Source organism: Salarias fasciatus, chromosome 19, assembly GCF_902148845.1.
Source record: "Salarias fasciatus chromosome 19, fSalaFa1.1, whole genome shotgun sequence".
Lineage (NCBI taxonomy): Eukaryota > Metazoa > Chordata > Actinopteri > Blenniiformes > Blenniidae > Salarias > Salarias fasciatus.
In genome coordinates, this window is record NC_043763.1 from 13,658,472 (window position 1) to 13,686,356 (window position 27,885).

At 43.4% G+C, this 27,885-nt stretch overlaps 1 protein-coding gene across 1 annotated transcript; it reads right to left on the bottom strand.

Moving 5' to 3' along the window:
- Positions 1 to 1,944: 1,944 nt before the first annotated feature.
- Positions 1,945 to 27,885, bottom strand: luzp1 (leucine zipper protein 1). Its single transcript, XM_030116941.1, has 7 exons — positions 27,816 to 27,885; positions 14,952 to 15,310; positions 12,611 to 14,864; positions 11,598 to 12,190; positions 11,284 to 11,463; positions 4,001 to 4,287; positions 1,945 to 2,967 (listed from the first exon to the last, which is right to left on the bottom strand). Exons 2-6 carry the CDS (start codon positions 15,081 to 15,083, stop codon positions 4,042 to 4,044), a joined length of 3,405 nt encoding a protein of 1,134 aa, XP_029972801.1. The 5' UTR covers positions 15,084 to 15,310; positions 27,816 to 27,885; the 3' UTR covers positions 1,945 to 2,967; positions 4,001 to 4,041.

Below are 27,885 nucleotides of genomic sequence, written 5' to 3' on the forward strand. Positions count from 1 at the left end.
CCACACATCTCACTACTGTTTTGGGCCAAGGCTTTCCGTGAAGGAAATGAGAATCCAAGGAAAACGCAGAGAAGCAGAGGAAGGAGGAAAGAAGTAGAAAGGGACACTTGGCATCTTTAAAATGCAAAAAGGAAAGTTGGATTGGTTGAGGAGATGAGAGACCGAAGAGGAGAAGTCGGTCTCTTGCGGTAAATGAGAAGTGTGGTAGTAGAAACAATAACAGAGCGCGCAGGACGACTATATGATCATCAGGTTCTGGCATGTGCACCGAGAGCTCTGAACAGTGTGTCCGGTCTGTTTTTGCTCCCATCGTAAAGCCAGCAGTAACCCTGGACGGGCCGCACTGCAGGCTTCAAGGCTGCCATGCACTCAGCGACTCTGACAGGCAAATCCAGAGGACACGGGGTTCATGGGCAGAGTGGTCGAAACTTGATAAAACTCTACTTCGGGGTCGGATAAAAAAAAAAAAAAAAAAAAAAAAAAAAAAAAGGGACATTTTCCCTCAGAGCTAAAATAGTTCACTGATTTTAACACTTCTCCAAATGTAAAAAGTATAAAGTTAAAAACAAAGTTTCTTACAATCGGTATAGCATGTGATTTCTCTGTACTGTACGAGTGACAACATCATCACAATCCTCCTCTCCTACATTAAAGGCACAGAAGAACAAACTGTATATTTCTAGCAAAAGGTTAAACGTAATTGGACATAAAACGAATGAAGATGTGCATCCTGAAGGTAAACACACTGAGTTTGGACCCAGTCATCGTTTCTCATCTGTATTTACATTTTGATGACTGATACGGTTTACAGACATTAGGTGGGGAACAGTTTGATTGCATATAATCTCCTGCTTGCATAAACAGTAAAGTGACAAACTGGCAGCAGACCGAGCTCCTGCCACCAGCCGAAGCCGCCTCACGATAGAAGGACCTGTACACGCTTGGGGGCTAATAAATATCACAGCAAGATGGCGGCTGGTAGGATACAGACAATATGGACTGAATCAGATCAGGACAGCATTGAAATCCACAACAGCAGAAGAAGAACCGGGTGTAAAAGCAGGCTGCAGAGGTCCCGAGTTCTTCCACAGATCCAGTTTGGTCTGGAGGTGTCACAGTTATGGTTTGTTACTTTGTCTGTTAGAAACAGATTCAAGACAGAGAATGCAGTCGTGCTGGATTGGTGCGTCAAGCCATTAAAGAGATTGGTCTTTCTCCAACTGCGCTCCTCAGCAACGTTCGTAAATTCCCATCAAACTCTACACCGCCTGTCGTTCTGCAGTGAATCTGGTTCAACAGTCTCGATCCAGCAAGGAGCCCGTTGAAAGACTTCACAGAAAAAAAAAAAAAAAAAAAATCAGAAAATGTCTTCTGTCACAGATCAAGCATCTTTTACCCAAAAATGAAAACACAGGATTTTATTTTATTACTGGCCAGTGGCTGAATCTGTCCTATGGCACACTCGCTGCTGTAATGCCCCCTCCCTTTAAAAAAAGGAAGACTGCTCCAACATACCAACCGCAAGTTGATGCTTTTTATGATATAACAAAAATAATACACCTCTATAGAATCAGGAAACGGAGAGATTCAGGGACGATTCGCACCGCGAATCCAGTCACATGCGCGCTGGACCGTCAGCTCCTCGCTGGTCAGTCCAGCCCCTTTGGGTCTTTCCTATGACTGGCTGGCATGTACACAGTATTTACAGCAGCACTGAGGAAGCGCCGGTAATCCAAAGTCCAACACTCGGCTTAAACATAAACTCCATTTGGCTCATCTCAGAACACGTGAACGGGGACAGTTGCAACAGTTGTAAAACAAAGCACCATGGAAATGATATCAGAGTTTAAGGTTTTAAACAACCATGCTGCACTATGATTCCTTGTTTTTTTTTGTTTTTTTCCCAACATGTGTATTGCATTTCATTATGTGCAATCTTCATTCTTTTCACTCGATATGGTTGAGAGGAAAGGGAAAGGACGACGCAGAACAGGAAGCGAACTACAATAAATCAAAATAAGAAAAAGTCATCAAAGTATGTCGGAAATAATGTTGGTGTGTATGTGTACATTTGAAAATGTGGCCAACCAGCAATCGTTTAAGCAGAGTGCATGCCGAGTTACAATCAAAGCGCTCTTCATTTATTACTTAGAAACATGCAAATGTTCGCTCAGCCTCCAAAGACCCCAAATTAGATCCAGCCTGAGGTCACCGCATGCCAGAAAGTGGTGGCACGGCTGAAAAACAAACCTTAAGTTAAACGCGTGCATGTTTTCTTGTTGTTCTGTGGTTGCATCTGTGACTATATCAAAGTAAAATAACCAGAAAAATAACCGGCCCTCCAAAGATACATGATTTAGGAGGACAGCGTGGATGAAAGGAGGGGTAATTCGCTTCCTGTTTTTTGGTCGCATCAGAAGTTGGGATCGTTTGGTGTGTGAGGACTTCGACATGAACGTTCAGCTCTGTGACACAAAGACGCATCGCTGGTTTTCTGGGAGATGATGAAAAGAAAAGAAAAAAAAAAAAAAAAAGAACACATCCAGGTCGACTGAGGATACTGTAACGGGAAAGGCATTCTCACTGTCCTGAGTCTTTCTTCCTCTAACGCTCTGTAAACCCTCTCTGGCACACGGGGAAATCTCCAGCCCTCTCCAGCATGCCAGCCTCTCCCTTGTCAAGTTTCGAGGATTACACTATAATACATCCAACGCAAGGAGCAGAAGAGGATACAGGGGCTGGTGAGGTGACCTCCGAAGCGCTGCACAGGCACGAGCTGCTCATTCACACTGTTAGGTTTGTGATGGGACGAGGCGTTCATGAGTCGGGGTCGGGTTTGTCGTCCGTTGTTCTGTTGCAGAAGCTGCAGATGTCTGTCGGGGATGGCGGCGGCGATGTCCGGAGCCACTGGTACATGGGAGACTGGCGTTTTGGCCCTCACTGTGCCGTTGAGAGCTTAATGGAGTGCTGCTGAGGAAAAATGGAAGGGGGGGGGGGGGGGGGGGGAAATCTGAGTTAATCTCTAAATTGAAAACATTTTTTATCATAACTATTCATCTTCTTAGAATAGCTGAGCGGTCTGTAATTTCCTCATAATTTCGCGGAAAGTTCGCCAGAGAGAACAAGGTCATTTGGCACTAATTATGGGGGGAAATGCAGAATGTGACCAACTGGTGCACAGCCACTGAAAATCGTTATAATTAATTTCCCCACCAAAAAAAAAAAAAAAACACGGCGAGTATTTCAGCAAATGATTATCTGAATGTGCAAAATTGTCTGAAGTCATAAATGAATCTTCCTGGATTAAAACTGAGCTTCTCTTTAAAGGCAACTATAAATAGCTCACGTTCATACTAAATCAATCTTCATTATTCTGTTGTTTTTATCCCTGCGCGATCTATTTACTGTAATTTATCAAAATAAATTAAAAAAGGAAAGAGTTATTCAAAACCTTTATTTGATTGAAACACATTTTCAGAAAGGGCTGTAATCTAATTGTAAAGACGATAAATTAAAACTATGAAAGGAGGAATTGTAACATATCCACCACAATTTCACTTTCAGCTATTTTTTTCTGCCTGTGGATACAAACAAATCTACCAATGTGAAACATCTCAAGAAGTCTAATATTGATTACAGATTACTTATTAATGTGACAGTACAGGCATTACGATGTGAGCTTCAATCTACAGGGATCAGAAATGGTTTCCAACACGACTTGGATTTTAAAATAGAATATTTGTTTTAGTCTGGTCTAGCAGTGAAGCTGCTTTCTTCACAGTGGGAGACAGATCAATTTCAAGCAGACGGAGACTCGATCCCTCTCACCTTGAACTGCTCAGACAGCTCTGTATTGTATTTATTCTCGTCATCGTCTCCAGCCGTAAGATCACTGCACTAAAACAACTACAACTTCAGCACGACAGCCTCTTCGGAGACGTGACGTCGTAACGGGAGTAATTAATAGCGAGTAATTAATAGAAGCGAAGCCTCGTCCCACCTGTCGTCTTTCTGTAGGAGTCCTGCTGAGGCGCGGCGGGTCTAGTGATGCTCAGACTGACGGTGGCTCCACAGCCTTCCCCCGGCGCCACTCCTCCCCTCCACTTTGGCCCCCGACCCCGGCGCCCGACTGGACCAAGGCTCTGGCCCTCGGTTCGGCGTCCCCGCCGCCTTGGACAAGCGGTCGAAGGCGCTCGGCTGGCTGTGAGCGTCGCTGTTGGGTAAATGCCTCCTCCATAGCGCTGGGCTGTGGCTTGGGTTTGGACTCGGCTCAGAGTTATCAGCAGCCTGTAAGGTTTAGAAAATAAGAAAAAAAAAAAAAGAAGGAAATTAGACTTAAAACTGTCCGTAGTCTAAATTACCAGCGGCAGCAAGTAGTTGTATAATAAGTGGATTGGTTTGGCAGGGCTCAGTCCGAAACATTCACTTCCATCTTGTGCAGCAGTGAATTGGAGGTCTGCATATTTTGTTTGGATGGTTTGGGGCCTTGTTTAGACCATTGTCTTATGTGGGCATTAAATACATGCTGTTTATGTTAACTGGTGTGTGACAACGAAAGTCTGCCATGTGGAATGCTGCCAGGGGAAAAATCCCCGACCAAAAAAACCCCAAACATACCCCAAGCTGAGAGATTTATAATTTGGTGGGCTGACTAGAAAACAAACCCAGAGTTACTAGCCTGTGGTGGCTGCATCAGCACGTCCCCTCTCATAACCTCAGTAACCCCGCTCCGAGGAAAACGAGAGTTAGATGACGACGCAGTTCCTGAAGCACACAGAAACGGCACCACGTTCCTGTAATTTCAGCTTTTTTTTTTTTTTTAAAAAAAGCACCATAATTAGTGACATTTGGTGGGCCGGAGTTGGCTCGGGACGCCGTTTTAGAACGCGTTCTCGCTAATTGGCTTTAATGGAGCCCTGCTGGACCGCCTTGTCTCGGTCTCCAGGGGTAACGGGCAGGAAATCAGTCACCGGCCAGGCGCTGCCAAGTGGGTGTGTTCAGTGTGGTCACTTCCTGCCCCGGCCGGCGGGGGGAGGAGGAAACAGCGGAGTGGCATATTCTCCTTCTATGGTAAGCTGCCACTGCAGCAGCGTTCACAAGGTTTCCTTGGAATGGTCTTAAAGTCTTCCTCCTACACTCAACAAAAGAAGAAAAGGGCGCTGCCACCGAAAAACACTGTGAGGTCAGAATTAAATTATGTTTTAATAAAAAGACACAATAGGCATGTAAAAAAAACAACAACTGGAAACTGTAACAGTGAGCCATATAAAAGCACTTTGAAACAATTCAGTTTCACCATTTAGTGAATTTTTTCTCATGTGGGATTAAATTAATTTAACCCTTGATTACAAATGTAACCATATTCAGCCCATTTCAATAATATTGATTTAAAGGCTCAATGCTATGAGAAGTATGCACGCCAAACTGTCAGGAGAGAGATCAGAATTAAAATATATCGGGTTTTTTTTAACATTTATTTAAGGGCCCAGTTGAAAGTAAAACACAAATATTTGGGTGAAAGGGAACTCAGGATGTTCTAAATGATTTTAAGTTGGATAATCATGAGAAAAAGCCGAGTGCTGCTCCGCTCACTGAAATACTCCTGTTTGCTTTTGAGCGTCTTCGATTTATTTTTCCAGCACATTATAGGTTCAGTGATCCGCAACAGGAAATTGTCTCTAACAAGATGGCCTGGGGTTTAGACAAAATAAAAAGGAGAAGAAAAAAAAAAGGGAGTGAAAATGGCAGCGCTCCTTCTATACCATCATTTATGAACACGTGAACGCGTTCAGAGTCATTTCAATTTATGATCTGTCGCTTGTAAAAGAACATTAATAACTGTCTCGCTTAAGATAAGACAAGAGGATTATTACCATGAGGTCTGTATGGTAAATATAGACCTAGTCTAATGGTTAAAAAGGCTGGAAACAGGGAAACCAAAATGGGGAAGAAAAAAAAAAACATTAATTAAACATTATTGCTTCACAACACGAAAACATGAGAAAATGAGTTATGTTTGGAATTATTTCTTGTCATTTTTACTCGGTTCCACATTTCTTTGGTTGGGGATAAAGTGATAAAACATGTGGTATTTGGTGAGCTGTACAGTTAACTGGCCAGTCTGCCTGATGACCGAGCCAGGATGTCTTTCCCCCGCTGTTTTTATGCAAAGTTAAGCTGACCCAGTGCAGCTTTATATCTGCTCTACAGACAGCTGAGCGTTATCAATCTTTAAAAATTATGTTCAAAAAGAACAAAACAGTATATTTCCCAGGTAGGTGGACTTTACCTGTCACTGACTTTGGCTTAATGTTTCTGCACATGCTTCATTTAGCCCATGAAAGAGGTACAAAAAAAATAAAAAGTGCATAGTTACAGTTTATGAAGGCGTTTACTTTGGAAACTAAAAACAAGCTGCGAGAGGATTTTGCTGTGTAATTCAAAGTGACGGGTTGCTGATTTCAGGAATAAAACGAGCAGCGCGTCGGAGCTCCTGCAGAACAAATTACGTCCCTGCTTTAAATCTGTCCGCCTCTGGTCTCTCGCCCAATTTCGGGGAACGACGTCGCACTGCCAACTCAAACTCTGAAATCTGCACTGCAGCACGACAATATGGCCCCGACACTCCAGGTGAAATGCTTCAGAAGAGGGGGAAATTTCCGCCTGATTGGCCCAGATGACGACGATGACTTGTTTATTGGTCATAATTCGTAGCAGCCATTCATTTATGGCCTTTCACGGGTTGTCTGTTGTCTTAGGTTTTAACCCACTACTGAGAAAAGTTGACGCCAGCTGCGGCGCAGACTGTCATACCAGAGGGTCTTTTTTTTTTTTTTCCTGTGTGGGTCACATTAGGAGACAGCGAATACTCAGCAGCTCTGATCCCATACTTCACCTTGTCGGTTTTTGTTTCAGCCGGAGAATGTTTTGGTCTCTTGCTCGTCGGCCATATCGGGCTCGCCGTCCCCGGCCAAACATAAGTTCATGGCTCATTCACGTACAGGCTGAGGTTTCCTGAAGCTACGATGGAGGGAGGAAGTGTGACTGTACTTACAGCATGGCGCTTTCAGCTGAATACTGACAGACACATGCGAACATAATGCTGCAGTGAGTCCATCAGAAAATGACTTTCCATATGTTTTGGGTTGTAAATATGTGTTGTAGTCACATACTGGACAGTACTGTACAAATGTTTTGGTCTGGTTTCACATAATACTACTTCTGAATCCTATAATACCAGCAGGAAGACGTATGATTTGCTCCAAATTTATCTGCAGCAGATGTAAATAACCCCAAGCCAATGTTTGTGAAAAAAGCTGCCTTCAGTGAAAGGAAGGGTTCCTGGAAGTGATGGTGGGGCCCCCACAGAGCTCATGCTACCGTAATCAGAAGAGACAGGAGGATCCGAATCAGACTACTTCCACAGAAGATTTGCATTTAGCTCTGTACGTTTTTTTTTTATTTTTATTATTATTATTTAAAAACTGAGTCCAAGTGTCCCGAGAGAAACTGATTCTGCTTTCACAGAATACAGATGTTTTGCATGCTGATGTTTTTGGCACAGATTTGCTTTGCGGCTGATAAAGTCTTTAAAAGGCATTCTTACAATAAAAATGGTGATTAGTTCAGAGTAGTTAACTGAGAAAATGACATTGCCCTGTAGGAAAAGCTTAATATAAACCAGAAACTAGTCACGCAGACACATTTGTCCTCTGAAGAAATGGTTCTCAACCTTTTTTTTCCCCGATCCCACCTCAAAGACAGACTGCAGACCACCTCCTGATTTGCCAGAACATAACGCTGAAGCCAAATGCTGATAGACGCTCCAAATTTCACAATCAAACAAAAGCAGGAACCCTTAATATAAAAATATTGGCTAGTAGCTGGAACTGGGTTTGGATTCCTGAAAATACCTTATTATGGTTTTCTTTAGCATGTTTGTATCAAATGTTGACCGCTTCTAAGCAGATGAAACCTTACACTGCTGTAAGCAAAGGCCTGAAAAGAAAAGGCAAAATGGTGAAATTAATTAAACATGAGGCTGCAATGAAAAAGCTAATCAATAAGCTATCAGTCTGTTCAGGTCGCCTGCAGGTACTTACAGGAATTGGGAATGCTGCCTCCTCCTAAATGGCTATTGATCAGTCGATAGTGCCTCACTGCTCCACTGTAAGCCGCTTTTCAGTTCACTACCATCATCACTTTGACTTGAGAGACGCTCGTTCAGGAGACGTTTCAATCGCCAACAAAAACATAAGAGATTTCTTAAAAATATGCCAAGAATCCTCCCGTGCTGGTGTTCCGTTCAATCAGTCCTTTTATGTTCAGAAAGAATTTATGAGCAGTAAAAGCCTCGAACAGAAACACATGTAAACTGTGACCCCCAAAAAGATATACAGGAGTACAGCGACGCAGCTCTGGGATGCCGGCTGACGATGAGTGCTCCTTCGTTTCCACCCTTTTCATGATACAACTCTCTTCTATCAACCTTTAACACTGCAATCACAGACTAATCCCAAACATCCACTGTCCCAACTACAGCTGTATTTACCCGAGCCTCTTGGGAATGGACGCCGTTCAGACCACTGAAATGTTCCGCAGGATCCAAACCAAACATGATCGGCTGCGCTCCAGCACATGCTTCAAAGCCCTCTTATGTTTTGAAGCGTTTTTAAAGCTTTGTGGTTGTTTTTTTTCCACGTAATTGCTATGCAGACGGAGTGACCAGTTCATGAATCAAACATCAGAAGGAACAAGATCTTACTAGACGGCAGATTTAACGGCTTCAGGAAATTCCCACAATGAAGTCAAGAAGTGCACGAGCGACACCGGGGCTGCATTTCATCAGGTCACCGGCGACGTCACGCCACAGACAGGTCCAGGTTAACCATGGCTACAACGGGTGTGCGACGGCGGGAGATTTATGTGGTCGCGGTCCTGAAAATGCAAAGCTCGGGGTCCTGTGGGAGGCGGGTGAGGGGGCGCTGACCCTGACACAGATCCTCCAACGCAAACACATTACTCAAAGTCAGATTTAGTTCACAGCCTGATGACAAATTAAACAGTCCGATATCGGAAAGATGAAGAGAAAGGAAAAGGGGCGGAGACGTCCGTTTCAAAATAAAGACCCCTGACGGTCTTTCTGGTGAACAAAGGGGGCGTTAGAGGGCGGAGGCTCAGTCTGAGGTTTCATTAGGCTCATTGAGGCTAATGAGAGGGAGGATCCCCGCAGGCCACGACGGCTGCAAGGCAATGCTAGCTGCTATAGATTTATACAATGGTAGTCTTCTTATAACGTTTACATCTGCTGTGATTGCTGTGACTTTGTTGTGTAATGCTGTCTTGCATGCAAGTAAGATAAAAAAAAAGGGACTATTTGTCAAAAGCTCTGTAGATGGGTACTATGCCAACACATAAATTCAACATTTTAAAAATAGAACCAGCTGCATGGGATCAAATTGAAACAGGCTCTATGTAGGAAATAAATACCTCATGAGGGGTTGCAGCAGAATTTATGTTTTAATTCATTTGTTCATAGACCCTCAACACTCCCAGGACTCTCACCTAGCTCCCCACACATGTTTCATCTCACGTCAAGGAGTAATTCTTGGTTGAAAACTCAGTATGCTGAAGTTTTTCACATAAGGAAATATTATTGTTACCAGCTGGTGAGATCCATAGGAAATAAAATCAGAACGCTTCTCGTGTGACTTGACATATGTTGCAAGGCTTTATAAATGCGTTTCACTCTGAATTCTGTCCTAAAATGTTATATGCTTTCATAAAATAATTCAGATTTCCTTATAAACATGAAAGGAAAAAAAATCTCCCTGAAATAAAAATATCCCAGATATTTCCAGGTGTTGGCCACCCTGAAGCTCTGTGGTGCCCCCCCCCCCCCCCCCAAGGAGTCTCACTCCACGCTTTGAAAACCTTGAAAACCTCTAGCCCATTTAGGACACGACAAGTTTGATAGCCAAGCTTAAGGTAGAAATAATCAGATAAAAGAAGACGGTAGCTGGTCCTACGTCTGAACCTCCTGATGTTGCAGCCTTGAACGGATCAATAAATCTTTAAGGCACTACTTCTGAATGGAGACCTCTTCAATCACAGCCTGAGCTTAACTGCAACCAAAACAACAGTTTGGGACAGACTTACACACAATATAGTGCTCGAAAGCTTCACACAACTCTCTGGGAAGTAGATTAACATAAATATAGAGCAAAAATATTTTGAATGTGTTTATCTACACTTTAGATCGCAATGAAGCCAGGGATGATGGATGAGACAGTGGACACATTGCATTTGGTATGTCTGTCTCCATCGCAACGTCGGGTTTATTTATAGGAGAACACATAAAGCTCCTACCCAGAAGGCCTGCAGTCGACCCTAGTTAGTCAAACTGACAGACGGACATGTTATTGTAACCATGGAGCCCACTCTCTGAGCAGAACTTCACTCCTTTGACAAAACGCCAGTAGAAAATCCAGTTTACACTGCATCCCATTTGTAGTTTTCACCTCATCTTTCTAATAACTTGTGTGAACGTCAAACTCCATTAATTAAACTCCTTGCGCTCATGCGCGTACAGTACATGATATCCCAGAGCAGGTTTCTAAACTGAAGATGTACGAAGTTTGTTCTTCTGTGGAAACAGGTTTGCCACTGAAAGTGTAAATAAAAACATCAACTGTATGTAGAAGTGCGACAAAGACACAACTTTTGTAAAGCAAAGCAACTCACACACTAATGTGGTGGCACATTTAAATCAGAGATAGCTATTTTCTTCTACTTGAGGTTTTCCTAACCTTCTTTCCCTGCTGCTGAGGCCTTTCTCATTTCCATTCTCCCTATTTTTTTTTTCGTCCCACCCTTCTCTTTGTGCTTACTGGGGCAGCAGGAGTGGGGACTGCAGAAGTGCTGTGCTAAGCGTGAAGTTGCGGAGTCTCAAAAACACAAACCAAGCTGTGATGCAAAGTGGACGGACTGGGAGGGCCTGCGGCAATACTTTCTGGATTCTTTGTTTTGGGCGTAAAACTTTTTGCCGAGTTAGTACCTTGAAATTTAGAGAAAGGACACAACATTGTTGCATTGTGAAGCAACATATTGCAGACTTACATTTTAGATAAATCCTACAAAAACAGTTCTGAGCAGTCTTAAGAATTTCTCACAAATGAAAGAAATATGGTGAATCTCCACAACACGTATAATAAATTCATAAACTTTTTAAGATTGGTATAATCAGTGCAAAACTATGAAGTTTCTTCAAGCTGGCCGTCTTACCTGTGGTGTTTGTGAGTATGTTCGGCCCCAGGACTGAGAGGTGACAGGTGCATGAGGTATGGTCCTTCCTACACCTCCCGATTCCACAGTGGGGGACTGAGAGTGCTTCCCTCTGCGAATCCCTGGCTCCTCCACTTCTTTAGTGACTGTAGCCCCACTGTTGATCTTGCGCATGTACACCTGGAATACGAAAAAAAAAAAAAAAACCCAGCAGCATCAGTAAGTGGTTCACTTTCACTGACTTTCTTTGTGTTTTGTTTTTTGTTTGTAATCCTTGAGAGTGACACTTGGTGTCAATTTTTTTCCCCTCTCACCTCTGCCGGGGTCTGTTTGGCTCCCTTCTGCATGGCAGCATTCCCAGCAGCCCCCGTTCCGCCGATTACACTTTCTTCAGTGTCAATGGTCGTGGCCCGGTAAGCCCTCCATGTATTTCCAGCTTCTGCCTCATCTTCAGACCCAACACCGTCCATCACTGCCCTTGTAACCCCTCTTCCTTGACCTGCCTCATCCGCCGACAGCGCACCTCGGTTCTTCCAAGTACTCCTCACAGTCACATTCTTCATGTCTGGTAAACTGTCTTCCAGGGAGGCCTGGCTTGGCCTCTGGCTTCTCCAGCTGGTGACTGTGGTTGTGCTACTGCTGCTGCTCTCAAAACCCGATTCCGTGTCATTGAAGTCTGCGGAGGACACGTCCGAGGACTGGAGACTGAAGTTGCTGCGCTGGTTGCACAGGTGGGTGGTAGTGGTCTCCACCCGAGAGGTGTTATGGACTTTGGACCTGAATGAAGAGTCACTGTGGTTGTCTGCTCCATAGTCCTGGTCCTGGCACGGCCGTAAGGTGATCTCACTCTTGGGTATGGAAATCTCATATGGGATGGAAATACTGCCATGGTGATCACTGCTGGGTCCTGGAAAAGAATAAGTCAGCAAAACATAGCCTCAGAAAGACATTTAGACGTGCAAGAAATTGACAGCATCTTGCATGAATATTTGAATGAGAATGGTGATCTTTATGCAAGAATTTGGCTCATCAACAAAAACTATCTCAATCGACCTTTTTAATTTTGATTTTAATCGGAAGCTTTGCCTTTATATGTCTTAACTTTTCAGCTAGTGAAGCTGCAGGTGACATTAATATTTGTCCACCTGCTTGAGGACTATTGCACAAGGTATTTCCTCCGATATTGCTATCAAAGTGACAATGATATTTGGTCTCTGCCCCTAATTGGCTTCTTAGTTGACAATGATAATGCTTTCTAGTAACAGCAGCCAATGCTTTTGTTTTCTTACCAACATTTGTAAAATGTGTTTTATGATACAACACCTACCTATGAGGATGTTACTGGTGGATGTGTGGCGTTCTCTGACAGGTGCAGGCTCACTAGATACGCTGCTGCTGCGACTGCTGGTTCTGGAAGAGCTCGGGTCGTTGGGGTAGATGGTTATACTGCTCGTCATTTTATTCGTGCTGGTCAGAACTGGTTTGGTGGAGATCTTGGGCTTGCCATTTGTTGACACGGGATCTGAAATCATTACTTCTTTCCTGTCAATCTCCACAATGGCAGGTTTGATTACAGCTCTGGACCTCAGTGCCTCTCGTGGGCTGCACACTCGCTGGATCTCAATCCCCGATGGGGTATGCACAGACCCCTCGGCTGAATGCGTCCTGCCTTGCAGCTCCTCATCAAACGAGCTCCTGGAGGAGGATCCCTCCGAGTGCGAGTCATGGACATGAGGGTATCTCGCATAGCGAGAGGCTGCAGTTCTAGTGGTTACAGGCGCACTAGCGGTCTCAGTGACAGGGTCTGGTTCAGAGGGTCTGGAACCAGTAGATTCTGTTTCAGAGGCAGATGAATGACCCTCTGAGCCTTGATCACTGGGGAGCAGTGGAGTGATTTGAGACCTGTATGATCCATTTGCTTTGGACAGAGTTGGAGCTACAGACACGGAGACAGAATCCTGAACTGGGTCGATCGACTCGTGATCTGAAGCAGAGGTCGTTTCCTTCTCTAGTGCAGAGGTGCTGTTCACGGTGCTGCTGCTGTCAGGTACTACATCAGAGTTGTTTGATTCACTGTCACTACCTACATACAGTTTTGAGAACTTTTCTCTGCTCTTCTTCGCATCCATTTGCTTATGAGTAGTTCTCAATGGCTTCTGGTCGTTCGCCGCAGGAGGATAGCGACTGAGAACAGACACTTTTTTAGCATCACTTGCGGCTGTGCTTACAGAGCTGTATGTGGCTGCTTTAGTCTTTTCCTCTGTTCCTCTTGTGTCTCGTAATCCGTTATCAGATGAATTTATGGCAGTCTGGGTTTTGGGTATACGCCTGTTCTTGTGAGCAGGACTGAGGGCTCTCCTTACAGTCTTCGGGGAGCTCTCTTCCGACTGGCTAAGCTCTTTGCTTCTTAGTTTGGTTTCTCTCTTATGCTGAGGAGACAACTCCCTGTTTCTGTATCTGGGCGAACTTGATTCTGAATCACCTGCAGCAGTTCTGTATTTAGGCTTCTCTTGTCTAAATCCTTTCACAATAATCTCTTCATTGTCAGCTTTGCCGTTCTCCAAGACCTTCGCGGGACTGCTGGGATTAAGGCCGACACCACCATTGCCATGTTTATCGATGTTACCAATCCCATTCCCTCCTATTCCACCTTTTCCACACAGCTGGGTCCTGAGCTGTTCCACCTCCTCGCTCAGCTGGCGAGCTCGGTTTCGTTCCATCTGAAACTTTTCGTGAAGTTCATCATTTTTGGACTCAGAATTCTTCAGATCCTCCTCCACAATCTCCAACTGTTTAAGACGATTCTTCAGCTTCTCTACTTCCTGGGTCAGCTCTTTCACTTTGTTGTCCTCCTCTTGTGATCCCTCGAGACTGCTGTTCTTCTCATTCTCAGATTTGTTCACAATACCAATTTTGTCCTCAGACAGCTTTAAGTAGTCAAGGCTCTTTTTGCCTCCGGCCAGTTTACCAGTGAGGAGAACTGTGGAGGACAGCTCATCTTCAATTCTTGACCTCATGAAATCGGCACGGCCGGGATCTGTCGACATGCCAAGGCGATTCTTTTGGTGGTCCAGTTTTTCTGTCAGCTTTAGGATTGTCTTCTCATCCTCTCTTTGCTTCTCTAGTAGTCTCTTACGCTCACTGACAAACGTTTGGGTGAAGCTCTTGAGTTTCTCAAACTCCATAGCCAAAGCCTGCTCTGCTCTGTCCAGTTTCGTCTCGGACCCCTCCACCTCCTTGAGACGTGCTTTGAGCGTGTCCAACTCGGATGAGAGTTTCTTGGTCAAGTTCTTCTCCTCATTGAGACTGAGGCAGAGCTGGCTGCAGTCAGACTTGCTTTTCCCAAAGGCTTCTTCCAGTTTCTCCAGGTCAGCCATTCGCCGTTGAAGGCGTTCGATCTCTGCCTTGAGCTCCTTGGTAAGACTTTCCTCCTCTTCCAGTTTCTCCCTGACTGTGCGGCACAGGTCCTCTGCCTTGCGTACCTCCTCATCTTTACCCTGGATCTTCAGGAGACGTTTCCTCAGGCCCTCAACATCCCCAAGCAGTGATGAGTTGCTGCCTTCTGCCTGGATGATTTTATCCTGCATAATCGAAGAATACAAGCATTTAATGTAATTACCTCAATCAAAATATATCACATATGCGATTTACAGTCAACCAGTACTGACCTGCAGGTCAAGCAGCTCATCCTCCGACTTCTGCAGCTTGTTGGTTGCTTCTTCCAGTTCATCCAGACGTCGTCCAAGACTCTGTAGCTTGTGCCGCAGGTGGCGGTGTGTCATGTCTTTATGATCAGACATAGCTGCAGAGTTCTCTGTATCGTGTCTGCTGTCTTTATTTTGCTGTCCAGATTATTTGATGACAGTGCGTTGGGGGTGCCACATTTGTGTGGTAGCAACAACAAATGCTTGAGGCTCTTTAGAAAATGCTCTCTTCTCCTGGCAGTCTGTCTCTCCTTGTTTTAGCGACTGCCTCTTTAAGACTTCAAAGTTTCCTCAGAGCGGTGTTTAGCAGGCGAATCTGTCATCTGTAGGCGGGAGAGAGGAAGCGACACTTAGTCAGAGATTACTTGTCAATGACAATCATTTGTGTTCTCAAAAGCAGCCCTGTGAAGTGAAGCAAATGAGGAAAAAAGATAGAAATTAGCCAATAACTAACTGTACTTGGTGCCTCACGAAAACGGTCAGCATTTAATTTAACAACTTTATCCAACTGGTGTGACTCCAATTCTAAGAGAGGACTATATTAAACCAAATACAAGACATCTACTTAAAAGCTAATGGCCAGTACACATGTCACGCTGACTGCATTTTATTTCAATTACAAACATAACCAGGAGACTGTTTCCTGTTCACCAATAAGTAGGTTAATGTTTTCATTCACAAAATGAACCTGACGTCATCTACAGCAAAGGTGTGATTCATAATTTGTAATAATGAAGCTTGTGGACACAAAGACACAAGCTCTCCTTTTGATTTACTTGGTGAATTGACATGCATTTCACCTTGCATGTGCAAGTACGAGGGGAGGATTTCAACATGTCTGCACATGCTTGTCCACAGAGACACACACAGAGACTCTCTTATGTTTAACATTGATTCCTGCCCCGCTCGCTTCTGCTGACAGCGCACATGTCAGTGATGCTGGCTGCAGCCATGCGCCCCTATCCACAGCAATACATTAAAAGCCAGTCACAACATCAGACCACACACAATCCCCTTGGGAATGCAGTGATGAAATACAAGTGTGACAGAAACAATTTTGTCATTCCAACTCAAGGCCACAAAAAGCAACCAGGAGAAAAGCAAATATTTAAACTGCCTCGTCTTTCCGCTTTCCTTACATAAAAGCCGGAGGGTAATGTTTCAACAACCATTACGGTGTGTTAGTTCCCATCTGTAAGCCCAGCATGGTTCAGTGTGATGAGAGCAAAGATTATTAGCACACCACAGTTACTCTGTCAGCAAGACCACTGTAAATCTAAGAGTCAACGCTTTAGTCTCATGCATGATTCAGATGGAGGGTTTTCCTACTCCTTCTTCTAAATCCCATCACTGCCCTTCCCCACCCCCATCATTCTCTCGCTGACCACAGGGGAGAAATCGACCTGAAGGTAGAACACAACATCTGCACACATCATCACTTATCGACCCCCCTGACAACCAGCTCCACACTGCTCCGTGTCTCCTCCTCCCCCAGTTTACAGCACCATGTTCAAAGATTGCTGTTGCAAGGCTGCAAACCACTTCACATGACGCCCGGTGCAGCTTTCTTTTACATTAAACAACTTACACCGCTGTAAAAAAACGTAAACCACAGCAGTAAATCCACTAGATCTTTTTTATCTACATGAGCCATGTGTGTAGATGGTATACAACAAGGTAAAACGTGTAATTATGGTTTACTCCAGCACAAAGTAATATATTCTCTATAGTTTCAGTTGGTGTAAAATGTCAAACAGCTCTTCCCGCACTTCATTAAAAGTCTTGTTGAACACTTTCAAAGTCAGTAGATTATTTTATCACCAACACAATGTAAATTCAAAGGATTTAACTTTTTATATATGTGAGGTCTAGTGGTTTGGTAACCCTGTGAGTGCAGCACGACATAGCACAATGAAATAAGAGTATACGGACTGAGGGGGAACACAGGGAATAGTCAAATAACTGAAAACTGTTGGAGGGAAAACTCGCCATACCCTCGAATGCCAACACACCTTTAGTCCGTAAGTAATTTTGCGATGCACGGGCATCTGTGGCTACTTAAGTGAGCAGACCAATATTTCTTTGTTGTCTTGAGTTAATGTTTGTGGCTTCAAACTGCTCTGGTTGATCTTCTTCCAGAGGAGTCAAATTACTCTGAGAAAATCCTCTTATATTTGTTAAGAAAAAGGGTGTGCTTGACAGTGCAAGATATTTCTGTATGAAAGCTTCTGCAACTACAGGTTTTATCTCAAGTCAAGAGAATCACTTTAAGCTGTGTAGCTCTTCCCCTTTGACCGCTGTAGTGGTTGTTTCAGGTTGATGACTACTGTCCTGTCTAACTTTTAAACATCTTTCAAATGTGGCTTTTATTGTTGGAGATTCAACATGTACTTATGTTAGGGTTTAGCAACCAGAGCTGCTCTTAGTCCCAAACACTGTCCTATTTAATAATGTTTTTTGCTAGGTCCACTTATTCCTGTCTTGGCAGGCTGCCTGCCTCCCCTCTCACTCTCCTTTTATTTCTTTGCCAGCTCTCTACCTCCCTCCCTCATCTCTTCCCTCTACCTCTCTCTGACACGCACACCAGCACGGCCAAGTGAGCGCTTTTAAGGGGTGGCAGTGCGTGCAAAGTGACTCTGGCAAGGGCGTGCTTCTGCCAAACCAATCAACATACCTGATTCACTTATGGCAGGCCTGGGGCCTCATTAGCTACAGTCAGGACAAGAGAGGCGGGAGTTCGAAAGAATTTTGGGCATGAGAGAGAGAAAGTAAAGTCAGAAGTAAAATATGTGAAAGGATGCTTAAATACAGCAGGAAGAAAATACAAGTTGTAGTTGACGAATACAAATTTCTTCTTGTTGAGAGCCACTCAGAAAGATGTTCATCCACAAATAAAGTCCTATCCAACTTATCCAGGATCGATACTCTATGTAAACTTGACTCCAGCATGGACGAAGTGATATAAAAGTTAGACGGTCGAATGGATAAAAAAGCTTGGAAGTAGGGCAGGATGGTGGCTGCTGGGGTACCTCGACTGAAACCGAGTTTCGTCACTCCTCTCTGTTCTTTGTCTGACAATCATAACAACCTGGAGGGGGGTAGGAGCTGTGCGGTACGGGAAACTGACCCCTTTTATGTAGACACATTCCTAATGATGCACTAACCAGGGCGCTGCCAGTCCCCTGGCCTGCCTCGTCTGCTCTTATCCAGGCCACCGACAGCCTCCCTGCAAGAGGAAGGGTTCTAACAACTAGTACATTGTCTGCTGTTTTTTGTTTTTTTTTGTTTTTTTTTACAGCTGTGGCCTGAAGAGTATAGTATAGTACCAGGTAAAAACAGCACATTATGCAGCTGGACATGATTTCAGTCCAACTGATTCCAGTGAGAATTTTTACCCAGGTTCTTCTGATTGTTTACAGCAGTCGTTGCGTAGACCTAATCCTCTGTATTGGGTCATTTCAAGAGGGGAGCCAGCTGAAGGAGTCAGCGAGGCTCTCTGGAGAGAGTGAAGACAGAAAGTCACTATGGAGGCAACTGATGAAAGGTGGATGACTAAAGCCAAGTGAAGACAGAGACGCTGACAGCACGAGCCGCAGCCTGGAGGGAACGTCTGAAGTCTGAAACGCAAGGTTACCGAGACACTTCAACAAAACTCTCCAAGCACAGCGGAATAGAATAACAGGGACGTTTGTCAATCACAAATTCAGTCATTATTTTCATGAAAAATAAAATGCAACTATTATCTTAAGATGAAAAAGATATGTGGTACAGCGAACCAGGTGTTTAGATGTTGTTACAGGGGCTTCATTCATTTTGTGCAAGTGATTAGAAAAGTATTCATGTAATTGACTTTGAACAAAGCCAAAATCAAGCAGACAATTAATTAAAATTTAACATCCACTGCCATGCGGAGGACAACTGTGCCTCTTACAGATCATAACAGGTCTGCATGCTACTTTAATTCATTTTGTAAATTGGATTTTGATTTGAATAAAAAAAAACTTTGAAAAAAAAAAATCCATCCATGCATTCACTTTCTATACTGCTTTGTCTAATTAAGGTTGTTGTGGGCGACACTTTGCAGTAGTCATCAGTCCATCAAAGGGCTAACAGACACACAATCACACAATTTAGACTCACCAATTAACTTCAAACGCATGTTTTTAGACTGTGAGAGGAAACCAAACATTTCAGTACATTATTACATGCATAAAAGGTAAATGTAATAAAAGCAGGACTTCGACAAACATGTTGCATCATATGTTTACCTCTGTAACTGAAGCTTTGAATCTTTGTGTGACCTTGAAATGCTATGAGCTCAAAACAAATCTACCGGTTGGAAGACTGAGATAGAATAGTTTATGAAAGAGTTTACATGATAAAATGTCTGCACCTCTGTATTTTCTTTCAGCCATCTAGTTAAGTTATGAGCTACCACTGCTATGTGAAACCAAATTAAACTGAAACTTTTGAAAACACCGTTACTGGTGAGTGTTTTGATTTGAACACAATAAAGTTTGGATAAGCTTGGTTTGGGCTGATCACAGCATCCAAACTGTTGAATTTAGCTAAAATTGCTTGATGGATTCATGAAAATTCAATCAAAGGTCAGACACAAAATACATAAAAAAAGAGAATAAGCTGCAGCGGCATTCATGTCAAACATTCAAAATCATAAAGATCTGAAAATAAAACTTGAAGAAAAAAAAAAATCTCCATCCCCTGTGCCTGCACTCTCTCTCAAACACACACATGCACCAAGGTTACAATCATACACCATATCATTAAGGCTTTAGCCACTCTCTTCCTGCCTGCCTGCTGCCTTTAGTACATTCTGTTCCCTCCATGAAAAAGAGAGAGGGAAAGAAAGAAAGAAAAAGAAAAAATACCCTCTCTGTTGCACTTGACATTCGGTGGAACTTCTGGGTTTGAAGCTCTTCTGCCTCATAAACGGTAGTTAATAAAGGGCCCCAGTCCAATCAAAATGCCTAAACCACATCTTCATGTAGGTGGGTTACTGCCAGCCTGAATATGGGAATGTGTGGCAAATCTTGTGTATTTGTGTGTGTGTGTGTGTGTGTGTGTGTGTGTGTGTGTGTGTGTGTGTGTGTGTGTGTGTGTGTGTGTGTGTGTGTGTGTGTGTGTGTGTGGCGGGACAACTGCTGTGGATGGATGCTGGCGCAGCAGTGGAAGCCACAAGATGGTGGAGAGACCTGACGCTTGGCCTGCATTTTTCCGTTTTTCCAAGAAAAAGAAAACCGGCATCCCATAATGTTCGGTTTGCCGTTTCCTGTGCTGTCATGTTCCTTTTTTTTTTTTTTTTTTGTTCGTTTCTTTCACCCTTTCACTTTTGCACCGCCTCTGGAAAAACGCTACAGAAAAGAACGGCGGTGTTACATTCCATCAGGAAAATTGATGAGGAACTAAGGTCATGTATCTCAGCGCGTCTGGACTGGGTGGGAATACCTATACCGCTTTGATTTTTCCATTTAAACTTGACCGAACGGACCGATTATTGTAGTGAAATGTGGGGAAACAGGAAACAAAATATTTCTACTACAAATGTTGATTTGTTTATGGGAGAAGACGGGAAAGTTAACCACAATACCACCATAACTATAAAGCAGATGGTGCGTTTTTGTCAGAGCTAAATCACTCATCCATCATTCTCATGTAATAGCTGTATTTAAATTAACGTTGTAGGGTCTGAAGCTGATCCCAGCAAAAACTTCCTTCAGGGCTGGAATCAAACCGTGAAACGGCAGAACTGCGATGTGCAAATTTTGATAAATTATTGCAGCTACGCTGACATTACAACCTGTTTTTGGTTGCCTCGGTTGACGCTGTTTGGTGTAACCATGTGCATAGCAACGGCTAACGGCATACAAAACAGGCACTGTCTACAATCTGCACTCTCACAGTCATAAAAGATGATAATATGATTGTAAATGACTAAATCTACTTTGGAAACCTTCCATATTCCCATCCCGTCGCAGCTGGCAGGATACGCCACGTCTCGTAACCACAACCCCTCAAAAAGCTACCAGAAAGCAGAGAAACTTGTGCTGATTTGTGATTTTATGAAGGTCATGGACTTACATCATATAAACGTCCAATAACTAACAGAATCTGTCACAAATGAGTCGAATGAACAGTGAAGAGACATGAGATATTGAAAGGCCCTGTTTACATGACGTTTCAAATGAAAACATTAACAATGCCAATTTATAAACATGTAAAAATGAAGGTTTAGTTTGAGAGCAAGCAGCAATGTGAACTCTCTCTTTGGTCTCCCCTCCCCTGTCCTGTCTGCCGACATCAGCAATCCTGTCGCTGAGGCTTAAAACCGGCAGTCCTCTTGTGTGTGTGGCCATGATAAGAAGATATAAGATGTTCAATGCAGCTGAGGAGGAGGAGGAAGCCTAAAAGCAACGCCAGAGAAAGATGGAAGTGATGGTAAGACAGATGTGGCAAAATGTGAGTAAAACGCCGGAGGAGTTACAGAGTCCGCTCTCTTGGTTCAACACGTACACTCAATATTTCTGGCTTTGCCGTTTATGACCCGAATGAGGAAGTGAAGTTGAGGAGGTCGAATGAAAGGCTTGTTGGCCCGCTTCCTAATCTTACAGTAAGTTGGAACATGTTCTTCAACAGAAATTACTTCTACATGCAGGATTACGCCCACGAGTCAGCGCGGCCGCCGCAGAAAAGCAGAGCAAGGAGACGGATACGAGATGCTTTATTTAAAACAGCGGGACCTCAAAATACAAGCCAGTCAGTAGCACGCTTGCCCTCAGGCAGATCTGGAGTGATTTTCATCCAGTCGGTCCAACAGAAACACACATGCAGGCAAGGCAGGATTCACAGTTTTACTCAACAACGCTACCCACATGGACAACACACAAAGAGATGCTGGCTGAAGGTTATTTCCTGATTTCCAAAGATCAAACTGGGATTTCACAAAGTTGTTTCAAATTTAATCAGCATGACTCGATGTGTAAATACTGACTTGATGTAAATACAGTTTTATTACATCGTCGGCTGACAATGCAAAGCAGAAATGTCAAAGATAAGAGATGCCGGTATGTACAGAGGGGTTAGTATTTTGCAGAGAACATTAACTATCAGTGCTGTATCTTGGTAACAATGGTTTAACAGAAATGTTAAATGGTCCCTGTATAAAATGTTTATATCAGCTTCATATGACATGAATGTGAAGCTCCAGTCTGTATTTTTTTTCCACAGAATAAGAACTATTCAGAGTCCAGATTGAGTGTTTTCCTGCTCTCTCTCGAAACTCTTGTTGCTAGGATCAAATTTGTTTGAACTTGTCATTGTGTAACTGGGACTCACACGTTCTGGAGGAGAAGACTTTCCAGTTCAGCTCATTCACTTTGGATTTGACCAAACCATCTGCAAATACTCCGTTTTAAATGAGCTTTGAAAGTATTCACTTAATAGTTTTCTACACAAACAGTGCTGCATCTATTGGTCCGCTGACTGAAAGTTAATCAACAACTACAATGACATTCAATTATTCATCCTGAGTGTTTTCTTTTAAGATGGATCCCTGGGTTCATGCGCCACAAATAACACTTTTCGGATCACTTTCAATCAAAAAGGTGAATATATTTTAAAGAGGACAAAACAAGACGCTTTCTGAAGCTTCTTAAGCTTTTAAAACAACCGATTCATCGCTTCCCCGTGATAATGAAAGACTGAATAGCTTGTTTTGACCATCTGATTATCATAAAAAGGACTATAAAGTGTTTATTGCTGGACTTTGAGTGATCACGATAAACGTCGGCAGATTAAGTCTCAATTTACTTTGATGGAAATACTTTGAAGATGTAACTTACATCAGTCTGCACCAGCCTTCCAAAGCCAGTGCCAGGGTGTTACTGTTACAACATGCAGTCAGTTTATTTCCCTTCTTTAATAGTAAAGCCTCCACCCAACAAATCGGTTTCTATACCGTTCAATTAACTCCAGGGTCACGAGGGGCTTGATCCAGTCCCAAGTGACTGATGATTGCAGGGTAAAACTTCACACCTGCAGTCCTTTGAAGGACACAAATTTTTAGCTAAAAAAAAAAAGACCTCCCCAAAAAAAAGATTCCAGATATGATGATGATAGACTTAATTTGATTTATTTGATGAGGTCGACTGCAAATGAGAGTAAGTTTGTGACGTTACAGTTGAAGTTCAGGGGAATCCCAGCGAGAAGCACTTAAATTTACGTCCCGCGTGACTTCCCATCACTTCTAATTTAGCCTGTCCTCAGTCTGCTGTCCTGTGCCTTTGGGGGTCAAAGGTCACTGACACTGTAAACATGTAAAACACTCCACAGAAGACACGGGGGCAAACAGGAGTGAAGCCCTGATAAGGAGAGCAGATTCTGCCGTTTCCCTGCTACGACTAGAAACTTCACTGAATCACAGGCAGCTAATGTGGGTTATTTCAGGACTGCACAGTAAATATTAATGAATGAAGCTCAACAAGGAGCGAATGGAGTTTTAAATCCCAAAAGTTACATATAACAGATTGTAAAATTACTCCTGATGAACGCAGAAAGTAAACATCTGTCACAGTCATAAATGTGGACTTTGGATTCTAAAAGAAGTTTTCTCTCATTATCTCATTTTTCCACTCACATTAAAAGGTATAAACATAATCATCATTTCTCATAATGGCTGAGGTAAATCATAAATCAGCTACTTTCAGGTCCTGGTATTAATCATTCATTCTCTTTTAGACAGTTTACTTTCAGTTTTCCTCTCTTTCCACAGGGTTAAACTCCTCAGCAGCCAGTATGTTTACAAAAAGCTGGGCTAGACCCGCGGTCAACTTAACTTCTTTTTAAGTGGCGACAGAAATGAGTTTCCCACTGAAAAGCCAGTTAAAAAAGAAGAAAAAAAAAAAAAAAGACATCAATCCAGAGACAAAAACTTCAAGCTTAATTGGAGTGCGGCCAAATTAAGATAAACTATTTAAGCGCTGAACCTTTGGACAGAGTTTGCAAACAGAAACAACTTGAGTTCCCTTTTTTAAAAACTGCCCTCGCAGCTGTTCAAACACACTCCGCAGACGTCAGGTAGGATCCCTCTGTCTCGCCAAGGACCTGCAGATATGTGGAGTCGCGTGTGACGGCGTAGTCGAGGAGGAATGTGCATGTGTCACCGTTTTTTGCCGATAAGACGCCATAAAAACATCACAGCATGATGACACTTGTCAAGAGTCAACAACGGGGAAACTAACAGTCTGTGTCTGTGTGAATAAGCATGAGTCAGGTGGAGAAAGAATGAGGTGAGGCAGACAGACAAAAGTGAAGTCAGGGCTGAAGTGCAGACAATGACAGACAAACAATTGGGCCTATTACTTTTTCATTATTTCCATTTGAGGAGGGTTGAGTCCTCTGCCTCTCCGCTGAGGTGAAGGTCAGCAGAATAATTCAACAACAAAGTGTTGGAGAATAAGGAGGGAGAAGTGATTTTCTGTTGGTGCTGCTCTCCATCCAATGTTCTAAAAGAAAGAAACATTCACTACTTTCCGGCTAGATCTCTGATAAGCTGCGATTATTGTGATTCTACATTTACATTCACATGATTATAACATGAAACTATTAACAGTCATCTAAAGAAAGAGGAATAAAGTGCCACAAATAACAGACACCCGTGCAATTAGAGTGTAGTTGTACAAGCCAGATTTTTTATTTATTTATTCTTTTGGTAAAATTGAAATGACTTCAGTGCCGAGGCCATCTGTGAAGCTATGAACACGATAATCTGAACCTGCCATACACACCAAAACAAACAGGATGTGAGTGACAGTACAGTATCCTGATCTTAAAAGCTATTTGTTTAACTTATCAGCTGGTAAATCCCATATGCATTGCGTTAAGATCTTTCAGAATATATGAATCAATACAAGCTCAGCACCCATTTTGTTTTCATCTTTCGGTCCGGTGTTAAAAATAAGTGTAAACAGAGAAGCATGACAGATTAGGACTTTTCTAATTTTTATTCTGGTACAGAGTCTGAGCTCTGCTTTTCAGGTGGGTGAAGTGAGCCAAGATACAAGATGAAAATGCTTAAAACCATTCCTCACATCCAGGCTGTACTGAGATCAAATAATTGATGCTCAATGAAGGGAAAGACTGAAGCACATGGAGAGAATTTGTTTCACACCAGCTTAAATCTGGAACTGAAACAAAAGGTCTGCAATTTCTCATTTTGCCCTTTCATCCAGTAAAAGGTCGAGGACACCTGCAGACTCCAATCAGCATGTATTCATCCCCCCTTCCCTCTTTTACCATCAGTCTCTGTCGCTGCCATTCGCTTTCATGTCACCTCTAAATATTCCTCCCGTGTTCCTCCCGTTTCCCTCGTCTGACCTTCATCCCGATTCCCCTTCCTCCCTCGTCGCTAATGGGGGAGATGATAGCTGATCGTCCCGCAGGGGACCGGCCCTTTGATGATGTGAACCCTCCTCCACAGCATATTCTCTATCAACACGCAGCCCTTCCACCTTCTGCAGGGCCCGTTCCACATCCGGCTCATTCACTGCTTCACCCGTCCAGGCACACAGCGCGCTAACATCCGCACACACTGAACAGTGCTGGCCGGGCAGAGCTTGGCAGTGCTTCACCAGCCTGAGCTTTGGCATTAGCAGCAATGCTGCGGCTGAATGGAGACCTCAGTGGCTCTCTGATGAGGAGGGAGAGAGAGGGAGAGAGAGAGAGAGGCAGAGCAACAAAAGTAGCAAAGCTCAAAGAAAATAAATGTGCAGAGGAAAAATGCCTGTGATCATGAAGGGATGAGCAATGAAAGACTGAAAGATTGTGACAAATCCACAAAGGAGGGGACAGACAGACGGACAGACAGATGGGAGGAGAGAGTCCACTGAATGCAAAGCAGGTAGCTGCCAGAGAGGATTACTGCAGCAGGAATGCAGCACAGGCTGCAGGATGGAGGGGAGGAAGAGGAGATGTGGGGAGGTGAAATGATGACGCAGGATATCACAGAAAGAGAGGGAGGGAGGGAGGCTCTGTGGATGATGCAGCTCTCACAGTTTGTATTATGAAATACAGTGCAAAGCAAAGAAGGAAACTCACTGAGCTGCATTCATTCCTTTTCCTGATTGAGAAGCGAAAAGACTGGGACAATATCAGTGTTTAACACATTTACTTCATGACTGTCTTCACACTTCCAGATATACTGACACATCTGATCATCACTTGAACTTTCTGTATCTGCTTCTAAATGCATCAATCCCCCGTTTACAAAAATACAATTGGATGTTCCTTCAGCAGGACCCTCTGACGACGAGCCCCTCTTTCCTGTTTTACATTTGCTCTCATGGTCTTTGTCCATCCTGGACTATTTTGGATGAATTCAGCTTTCCCAGGATGTGAGCTTGCATCCGGAATAATACAAAAAAAAAAAAAATGTAAACGCAGGTCAGTGAACATACACAGCAACGCGCCGTGGCCATATATTGACCTTGTTGAGCGAGCAGACAGACGACGAGACGGTGATGCACTCAGCGTCTGCGCTGACTAACCTGCTCTGATATCGCACGCACAGCACCAGCTGCTGGTGGCCGGCGCGCCGATTGTTTATGTGTATGAGTGCATTGACCCAGATGTTACACAGTATAGATGTATGTGCAGCGCCGTGTGTACGTATGTGTGCCACTCCTTTGTAACTTCAGGCTACCGGGAAGGAAATGCGGCGCCGGCATTTGTACCCAGCAGGAAACAGACTCACAAAGAGCAGAGGAGGGGCGGAAGAGCCGAAGGAGGAGGAAAAGTGGGCAAGGGTGGAGGTGGAGGAGGAGGAGGAGGAGGAGAGGCTCAGGGGAAAGAAATTGAAATAAAAATCTACCTTGTACAAACCCACTGACTCATGACACACAAAATGATCCTGCTTCCTATCTGAGGCCGCCTTCAGCTCAGAAAACGTTTGTTACGCAGGTTTCAGTTTTCATATTCAACAGAAAATCGCATCAAAAAGCAACTGAAGCAAAACAGAAAAAGCACTTTTTCTGAGGATCTGGAGTGAGACAAATGTTAATGACATCTTTGCACATTCTGTGAAGTTTATAGACAAATAATGGATCTGAAATGTGGAAAAACTGACATTCTGACTTTGGGCTGCATGTGGAAAAAAGATTTTATAAGGTTTAAAAAAGAAACATAAAACAGGAGCCTTGAGGGCCGGCTCCTAATTGATGCGCGACTAATTTAGTCAGCATATACAAGTGTTTGACCTGGAAACTCTGCTGAATTAAAAAAACACACATTGAGAGGTGTATCATTAAACTTTGTGTGTTTCTGTAAAACTTAAAAAGTACATCAGTCATCAATATATGAGCGATCCCTCTGCATTATTCAGTAACCATTTACATTATTACAAGATCTTTTCCCATTTCCTCCCAGTCTTTTTTCTCTACACTGATGCCTTTTTTATATAAATTGAGATACTATCTATTTTTACCTACCAATGAAACAACAGGACGAGTTTGGGGATCAAACTGCCAACATTGGTGGTTTCATGTTATATGAGACTCCGCAAACTGAATTGACCTTCAGGCACAACTGAAGTGACCAAATATAGAAATATCTTAGAGGGTTAATTCATGTAACTGCATACTGGATCAACAACATCACTTCATGTTCTGCCCTGTTTTCAGTGTGATGGAGCTGAAGATGCTCTGTACTTTGGGAGTAAATGAGCACCTTATCTGTTCTGAAACCACTTGTTTTCTTTCGAGGTGCTCCTAAATTTGGTGCAGAGACAGGAACAAATCAAAGGCAGTCACGACTCACTTCATTTATGATGCATCCTTTCTGTCTGAATCGTTTCAAGCGCCTCTCCACGACCTCTCCATCCTGCGGC

Excerpts from the sequence above, each read along its gene's own strand:
- luzp1 (XM_030116941.1), bottom strand. The coding sequence starts at position 15,083 with ATGTCTGATCATAAAGACATGACACACCGCCACCTGCGGCACAAGCTA. Across the intron at positions 12,191-12,610 it reads CACCAGTAACATCCTCATAG|GACCCAGCAGTGATCACCAT; the intron begins GTAGGTGTTGTA and ends ATTCTTTTCCAG. Across the intron at positions 11,464-11,597 it reads CCAAACAGACCCCGGCAGAG|GTGTACATGCGCAAGATCAA; the intron begins GTGAGAGGGGAA and ends TTCGTATTCCAG.